Consider the following 9,458-nt stretch of genomic DNA (forward strand, 5'->3'; position numbering starts at 1 on the left):
GTATGAATGTAAATACATTTTATTAGTCTGTAATTCTTTCTGAATGTGTTTTTTAATAAGGCATCTGTTTCCTCTGTGAATAATCTGCAATGCTAGCAGACACATAACAATTAATAACCAATAACAGTGGAGTTTCCAGCAATCCAGTTTAATATTTCTTCATATGTCTGTGTTTATACATCAAATAAGCTTCCAACAAAAAAGTAATATACAATTCAAGAAAATACCCAAAGCTATTACAGTTGTGGCTTCATCTTTGTTGATTTACAATTGTATACAAGGTTGTCTTATTTGCCATACCCAATGAAGGTTAAATAATTTATTTACAGCTCAGCTAGTGTCTTCCTTTCACTATGCAATTGCAACATCTCCTTTTTGCTATTTATATTCCTTGTAACAAGAGCACACTCTTAGCTGCCACTTACAGATAAATTTAAGAGGTGAACTGAAACAAGGCAAGATTCTCACTCTCAATCACAAACATACCTCTGAAACCCCATTTTCAGGTATAACTGAAAGAAGATTCCAGCACCTCATGAAACATTATCACCATTATACTCATAGTCAATGTTTTAAGGTACCTCCACTGGGATTAACATTCCCATTAATATCAGAGGGAGGTTCATGCAAGCTGCAGGCAGTATAATTTTAAGTTCCAGCACACAAAAGGTACAATCCTGGTGCTAAAGATGCACCTTACTTATACTGTTAGGGACCTCCAAAGCAAACGAACACACAATGTATGCTATATTTCTACATGTGTGGAGAATCTTTTACAGTTCTTACACAAGAGATTAAGTTAGGAAGGGGAAAAAATACAATTTTATCATAATACACAAACTGTTTTACAGAACTGTTGAATAATTTGTGTTGAAAGGGACCCGGGGAGGTCATTTGTTCTGAATCATTCAAAGCAGGGCCAACTTCAAAGTTAGAGACAGCTTTCAACTTAGAGCAGATTGTTCGGGGTTGTGTCCAGCCAAGTTCTTAATATCTCCAGTGATGGCACAACCACTGGGCACCTGTTCCCATGTTTGGCCACCCTTATAGTAAAAAAAATTCTCCTAATATCTGATCAGGACTTCCACCTTGAATGTATAATCTGAAGCCCATTGAGTCAGTCATAGTCCCTCTATTGACAACAGTTTTGGAGCATCCCAAATATAACATCCCAAATATAATATCTAAATATAACAGGGTTATTCTTTCAGCTTGTGAGAAGAAGCTATTTTTCCAAGCTTTTTTCTGACATCCAGTCAGTAGGCTACCACTGCTTGAAATATTTGCTATTTGCATGTCTTATATCTCAGTGCAAGATATGCACAGTCCATTGGCATCAATAAATGAATGCCACAGTTGCACTTCCTTCATCTGTGATAAATCCACAATTTTACACATTGTACACCTGTTGCAAAACAGCATGTTCATGACAGCATGACTAGATGCAAATTACTCACACAAAGCTGATGTGGGTTTTACCTTAGAATTCTTTCAACAAAGATAAAAATTGTTTGCCTGAGGAGCAAAAATATGGACTATTTTAAACTACATGCACCTGAATTTTTGAAATGTTTTTTGTGAGTGCCTGCTACCCCTTCTTATCATCACTTTTGGTTTTTATCTCCCACCTTGAAAGATTCAATGTAGAGTAGATCTTCCTTCAGTAACAAAAGCTAGCTGAAACACTTTTCTAATGCCTATATAAAGTCATTCACTCAGTCAGTCTTTTCTTTTCCACTAAACATTACACAGCTATCTAGAGGCCATGTAGCCATGAATTTCCTGGCCCTGGGGAATGAAGAAAACAGACAAACTAGAACCACCTCAGTGTTCATATTTAGCCTTTAAAATCTACCTCTGTTACATCCCACCCCTTGGTGACAAGAACACTTATAGTCAGATACCACAAAGGGTTGTGTCACACCTGGAAAATCTTGTGGTAACACTGTCCTCTTACATAAAAGTTATTATATGACAGTAACAGCCATGACTGAAATACAAGACTGCTGGTATGTGCATCTATATGATAGGTCATAACTGTTGAGTGAGGTATGTGAACCCTGATAATCAGATACTTCTCTTACTATATGTCTTCAGAAGGAAATGGCAAAAAACCTGTTAATTCTGGTCATCAGAACAAGCCATGCTCTATTTAGAGAGACAAAGAACATCAAGAGAAACAAACACTGCGAGGCTAATGGGCTTGTTTGCATGGCAGGTCCCACCTGTTGCATTTAACAGAAAGAAAAAGAAGGCTTTCCCTGCATAATCCTCTTATAAGATCCATTTTTCAGTAGGGTAAATACAATTCAAATATACTTTCTCCTCATGATACAGACGCATTGAGTAACTCCTACCACCCACGTGGGAGAGGTCCAGGGAGGGATGGGTAAAATTGCATTTAAAAATCGGTTTCTGATTGCCGCAGAAATCATGACAGCTGAATGAAGAAAGTTGTTCCATGGGCATTTCAGCAGAATTACAAGATGCAGCACGATGTAGCATTTCCATTCTCTTCCCTGGTTTGGTTTTGTTTTCTTAATATTTGTTTGATAACCCACAGACTGTTCTCAGGCTATAGCAACATATTATTTCTTTGAAAGTCTTTCTCATTTCCTGGCTACGAAAGGCATAAATCAAGGGATCAATCACTGAGTTGCACATAATAAGAATGAGGTACATGTTGAAGTGAGACATGAAGCAAACACAGTAGAGGTTTTGAGGGCAGGAGATCATCAGGATGAGATGAAGGAAGAATGGAGCCCAGCAAACAATGAAGATACCAAGAAGCATAGTCAGAGTGATGGCTCCTTTCATGCTGGTTCTTTGACGGACAGAGTTGTACCCTGGCAAAGCAGCTATTTTCTTCACGTGAGTACGAGCCAGGAGGAACATATGGATGTACAGTGAGACCATGAGAAGCAGCATGGTAAAAAACATAGTGATGAGACAAATGATCACAGAAGTGGATTCATAATAAAGAATGAAGATGATGCCACAGCCCGTGCAAAAGGTCCAGATGCATGCAATAATAAGCCCGGACCTTTTTACTGTCATGATGTTGTGGTAACGCAGGGCATAGAAAATAGTGATGTACCTGTCCACTGCTATAGCCAGCAAACTGCACATAGAAGCTACCACAGATATGCAGATCATTGAATCAAAGACATTGTCTATATGACGGACAAACACATCTTCTATAATTATGTGCCTATTGTTTATTAAGTATATTGTTATGGTCTCCCAAGCATTGGACACACTAACCAGCATGTCAGCCACTGCTAAACTGCAAACAAAAAAATACATTGGTGAATGCAAGTTCTTGTTCTTAACGATCGCAATTATAACTAAGATATTTTCAAGGAGGCTTATGATGCCCAGAATTAGGAACACCTCAGCAGCAATGACCACTTGCTCACATGGTGATGACTTGCTCTTGACAGTAGGCACGGTAAAGTTGCTGCCAAAGGCACTCAGATTTAGTTCAGAAACACACAGCTGGGAGGAGATGTTCATCTCTGGAAGTAAATACCTTCTGTTCTTTCTGAGGGACTTGCCAAGGAGGGCAGTAAATGCATTTTCCGAAAGGCAAAAGACCCTGCCAAAAGAAATACAGCATGACGAGAACAGGCAGAAGTTGGCAAAACAAATATCACCCATTTCTATTTATTTTGGCTGGTACACATACATTTTCCACACTATATTCCTCTACTGACTCTATATTAATCTCCAGTTGACTCAGAGTCTTTCTACCCACCCTTACAGGGAAATTATAACCCCAGACTAATGAAGAGATTCATGTACTCTTCAGTCATAGCTTTGTTTATTTTATTTGGTTGCCTAGAAGGGAGCAAAATGTCCTGGAAAGTCTGCTGAACACAGAACAGGAAACAGTTTTCAGAGTTTCAATTCTGAGAGCCCAGAAATCCAGGAGGATATAGTATTAGGCTCACTTGAATACAATATATATGCTTGAAGTATTACCACAAAGAAGAATTGAACATTTGCAGTAAAATACTTAAATGCTTTCCTGGCCTTTGTACTTCTTAATTTTGCATTAATTCTGTTATAAACAGCTTATCTGTGCAATACTAACATACTCACTCAAGAATATTAAACCCCTAACGAAGGCAAATCCATACATTTCAGGATAGAATAAGGCTACATGATCAGTATGGGTGGAATTCTGTCATAAAAACAGATTTCTATAATCTAGATCATGAGTATTTCATTCAGTGCTTTTTTTGGTAATGAGAATATTCTGGTCAAGTTGCAATCTGTTGTATTCCTTACAAGGGGAATGCTTTAAGCTGATTGTCAATGACTTGTTGCAAATAAAATTCAAAGCTTAGCAATCTAAATCATTTTCATTTTTTAAAAGTGACCTTTTGTATGCAATCAAGAATTAACTGTACCTATTTACCAGAGCTGCTCCTTCAGCTGCTCTTCCTTCTCATCACCTGCAACATTTCCTCCTCCAGAAGGCAGAAGTTTCAGCCCCCCTCCTCACCCGACATCTGGGGACTCCTTGGTCCGAATGGATGACAAAAATAGAGGAAAAGGAATGAGTAAATCCATAGAGTCAAGGCTGGTCACGTATAAATTACTCACTGTGCAACTGCCTTTTTATAGACTCCAAGCAATAATGACTTCAGTACTCAAATCCTGGCTCCTCCTCCCCTTCCTCGTCCCGCTCAACTTCTCTTCAGAGATTTTATTAGCAGAGGTTTGGGTTTTTACCACCATCTAGTGGTCTTGTCTCTCTAAAGGAACTAGAATTCAGTATCAACTTTTTAAATTATTAGAGGGGGAAACGACCTAAGCATGCTCCTTTCAAAAAATATTGTTTTGTGTTTGTTTTCTCTGCTGTTGCTAATTCTGACTGGCAATAAATTCACTACTGCTAGAACACTCCAAAAGAGGTGAGGGCAGAAGATGGTTACTGAAGTGAGTACTTTTATACATCACTTTTATAAAGTATTTCACAGTTATAATTCTGAAAGAGTAAGAAACACACTGGTATAAAGCTTGGAAAATGTACAGGCCAGCCTGTCACACCACTAGTGGAAAGTATAACCCAGGTAATCTGTGTGGAAAAGTAGAAAAAATAAAGAGTAGTGTTTTGGTGCCCTTGTTGGAATAAAGATTTTCATGCTGATTTGGAAGTACACACCATGCTTGGGACCCCCTGGCCAGGGCTTCCTGAGGCAGATGTGAAATCCTCAGTTTTTAAAGGGTCTAAAAGCTGGCAAATTCAGGGCTCGGCATTACAATGGCTGAAGTCCCCCTGTGGGTCCAGCAGTCAGGAAGGCCACTCTGCTTCTGGGCCTTTCCCTAAAGGTGGCAAAATCAGGGAGGAGTCTTTTCTTTAGTAAATGTGCTCTTCCTCTGCCTGCAGACAGGGCTGCAAAGCACACACCTTCCTGACACTACCAAATACCCTTTATGTTACCCACTAACCAGCCCAGTACCACACAGGATCTGCAGTTAGCTTGAGATAAAATGTCTCTGCTTTTCCAAATCACCACCTTTTCACAAATAAAGGGGTTAGGTTTTTATCATGGCATATAACAGCTTCAGATGCTTACTTTTAATTTATGGCTTTCTTCTTACAGAAACGCCACCAACAAACTTTATTGTTATATCCTGGGCTACTTTTAAGTTTTCAGTCTCCAAATAGAGGTTATTGTTATAATGCAGCTAAATCCATATTTCTAATAATTAAATTTCATGAAGCTTCCTCTACTGGTACTGCTAGCTTCATTTTAGGGACACTTAAAGAAAAATAGTCCCTGTGCTGAAGGAGTCAGTGAAAAGCCTTTTTATTCGACTAAAATGGCTCCACTAGCATCACTCATTTATAGTCTGGAGATGAACTTTGTATGCCCCTTCTCCCCATTAGAGGAAAGAGAATTTAGGCTATCACAAAAGTGACATAGAAAATATATGCTCAAGCGTAGCTGTTAGATCTGAGCAGATAACATCAGCTGGTGAGCATTAATGCTCCCTGCTGTATCTAATCACCTGCTTGCCAAATCTGAGCTCATAGTTCTTCTGTATGACCAAAATAAAATAATAGGGGATGCCCATCTGCAGTTCTCTTTCTGTTGTGTAATATTCAGCAAGTTTTAGCCCTCCTAAGCTATCTCTGGGTAAAAATTCCTAATCATATTTGGTTATTTTCTGCATAGTTTTTGATTTTCCTACAGTAGACCCTAGAAATAGTATACTAAGAGTAAAATGTAACTTCTTTCACTGTTGCAATATCTGCCAATAACTGAGAAGTCATCGTGGTTTTTCCACTTCCAGTTATTTCCCTTCCAGTATCCTCCTTTTTTATTACACTTCCTCTTAAAATTCTGTTCATCTTCCTGCTTATATTCCTCTGGATATTCAGTTTAATAAAGTTCTTTGCAGCCCAGCTTAGCTCCCTGTACAAAAGTTCTCACTGTACCTGGTAGGACCCAGTAGCCCAGCTGATTACAAGAAATAAATCACACATCACACTGATGGTTTGGCTGTTATTCCTTAGAGCAATGCCAGGCCTCTCACATAAAAATTATGAATCAGCCTTTGGATTCTTCTTCTACAAACCAGGTGTAATCCCTGGTACAAGTGTCTATGCTAGACAAAGAAACTCCCTTATTTACAAAGCTTGCAGAAAAATTGCCTGCCTGAAAATTGATAGTGAAGTTTGTTTATGTTAGATGATGAAAAAAAAAAAAAAAAAGAAAAAATTAACATTGCTGCAGCAAGCAGCTATGAAGGGACACCCCATTAGCACTGGGTGGAGGCATGCAGGTGAGTTATAAGCACCGTAAGGAAAGGGACACAAGAGCAGATCTTTGGATTGTCTCAGGAAGAATCTGAGTGGATTCACTTCCCAGCTGGAAGACTCCCAACTGAATAGTCTGGTCTTTCAGATGCTCATGATCTTGGTGTTCATCTGCCTTGTTTACTCAGCAAAATAAATTCTTTGTCTCTACAGACAGGTTCATTCTTGTTGTTTTTCAAGGCAACAAAGACCACGTTTAGATTGCCAGTAAAAATGAACAATTGCATCCATGGCAAAACCTGCATTGGCATTTAGTTATTGGGCTGCACACACAGATCGGGCACCCTGCGGAACACTCCAGGGACTCTGACCTGTCCTCAAAGCAGCCTTTGCTTTTCATTTTTGGAAAGGAAGGAAGGGAGGTTGGACTGGGGGATTGGGGCTGGATGCATGTCTCTCCCTGCAGTCCAGAAACAAGCACATCTGGGTCATACACCAAGGAACCTGGAGCTGAAGCCACTGGGAGTGCTCCTGAGGTACATAGTGATCACAAAATTGTTATTAAAATTTAGCTTTAGGAAAAGGAGTTTTGTTCTGTACTTCATGGAACACCTTACCCTGACATAAGAAAAAAGTTAATTGGTTAAAGTCCCTATTTCAGTGAACTCACCAAGAGTTTGTTTGTGCCTCCAGCCAAAAAGATCAAAAGTGTTCCAGAAGGACATCTGTGATCATAAAAAAAGAAGCAAAACAGGGAAACAGAAGAAGTCAACAGGGAAAGAGATATCAGGGCCTCTTCTGGTCCCACACCATTTCTTTCCATTTTGAAGCAGTGAGAGAGTGCAGAAAGCTGCTCCAGCCATCTGGCTGCCTTCATCAGTGTCCAGGGTGAGAGCCATGACACAACATCACTGACAGAAACACCTGATCCCTGCTTGCCACCAACACCACACCAAAGCTTCCCTTCACCCAGCATTTCCACTGGGACAGGAGAGGCTGTGCCTACCCCTACCTGTAGCCCAAGTTACATCATGTCAAAACCAGCAGGGTTTTGGATTGCTGCCTTGACAACAGGCATAATAACATTCATGTTATTAATGAATATATAAATGAGGCCAACAGTACAACATGCCCCAAAGAAGCTTCTGTGAAAAGAGATTATTAAAGTCAGATACATTTTGGTATTAATCTGTGCTAATCTTAAGAGGTTCAGGGAAGAGGTTTACTGAAGCTAATACAAATCTACTCCATGTGTCTAGTGCTAATACATTGAAGTAATTTAATTCCAGTGTCCTTCTGTAGCTATTTTTATCTGCTTGACAAAAATACATTTGTCCTCCCTTTCATAATGTAGCTTTGGATTGGTGCTCTTGGCCTGCTTATGAAATCTCTCTTCTGTCTACTCCTTGTCTGGGCTGTCATTAGCAGACAGAGCCCCAAGGTATCTTCTCAGACACCAATCTGCTCTTAGAGATAACCCATGGATCCAGAGCGAAAGTGAAGGTCATGGCCTTATCTGCATATGGATACATAACTACATAACAAATGTTCTCTGACTTTTCAGACTGAGAAAACTACTTCTCTTTACCTCTGTCCTGAGTAGCTTTGGCTGAGCCCCATCAAGGTCCCCCTTATTGCCTCCCCAGCATTAACACCCAGTTAACCTTTAATAAAGACAAGCAATTAATCCAGACAAAAAAAAAAAAGGCATCAGTCCTTCTTGTCTTTAAAAAAAAAGATGGACAAAGGGACAATACTTCGATCCTCTCCTCTGTCCAGTGGACAACTGAAAGCCTAAAAGTTTGGGGGTTGAGGTAAGCAGTAGCATGGTGAATACATTCTTTGACATCATGGCCCTAATCTTCAAAACAATGATTGATTTTTTTTCCATGAGAATCACTGAAAAACAGATAAAATATATTAAAATTTCACATAAACTGTGCCTTGCCAAAGGTTAGGATCAGCCATAGTTAGTATGACTGCACTAATGCTTCTAATCATCACTCCTTTCATCTGAGTGCTTCAAAATGATCTGAGATAATCTCCAGCCACTCAGTTAGTACCTATCAGTGGTGTTTCTCCCATCAGAGTAGAAAGCTATAAAAGATGCAATACAGTATAAAAGGCATTTTTGAAAGACATACCCTAATAAACTAGGCTAGACGATGTCACAACTAGCCCCCTAAACAGTAAAAGGCTAATAAGAGGTTTAGTAACCACCATTTTTACGTGCCTTCTAAGGGGAGCCAATTCCCATAATGAATCATCCCCTAATATTGTTAGAGCAGTGCAGACCTGCTGAATCAGAGAAGTGCCAGCTACAGACTCAAAAAAACACAGATGCCTAATGAAATACAGTAGAAACTTTCTGACAGACAGGAGGGTTAATTCAATAATGGACAAATAGACTGAAATAGAAAAAAAAAAAAACAACAGAGAGCAGCTTCTTCTTGTATACTGCTTTCTACAAAAGTACTTCCTGCTAGGCCACAGGGAAGACTTAATGTCTATACCACTAGAATAATGATCTAAGATAAGTGAATAAAAATGGTACTTTAATTATATACTATAAGTTACTACATGTCTTGTTTCTGAAAGCTTATCTTGAAATATGGCAAAGGCATACAATAAGAGCACATTGTACATATGCTTCATAAAATGCTTGTGCATGAGAAGAATTTTA

General features: G+C 39.2%; 1 protein-coding gene across 1 annotated transcript; it reads right to left on the minus strand.

Annotated features, from left to right (window-relative positions):
* Positions 1 to 1,742: 1,742 nt before the first annotated feature.
* On the minus strand, positions 1,743 to 4,517 carry MC5R (melanocortin 5 receptor). The gene is given in 3 exon segments (XM_030446053.1): positions 1,743 to 3,598; positions 4,424 to 4,500; positions 4,503 to 4,517. Coding segments are annotated over 3 exon segments (1,152 nt in total). The 3' UTR covers positions 1,743 to 2,538.
* Positions 4,518 to 9,458: the final 4,941 nt, after the last annotated feature.

The sequence above is a fragment of the Calypte anna genome, chromosome 2, assembly GCF_003957555.1.
Source record: "Calypte anna isolate BGI_N300 chromosome 2, bCalAnn1_v1.p, whole genome shotgun sequence".
Classification (NCBI taxonomy): Eukaryota; Metazoa; Chordata; class Aves; order Apodiformes; family Trochilidae; genus Calypte; species Calypte anna.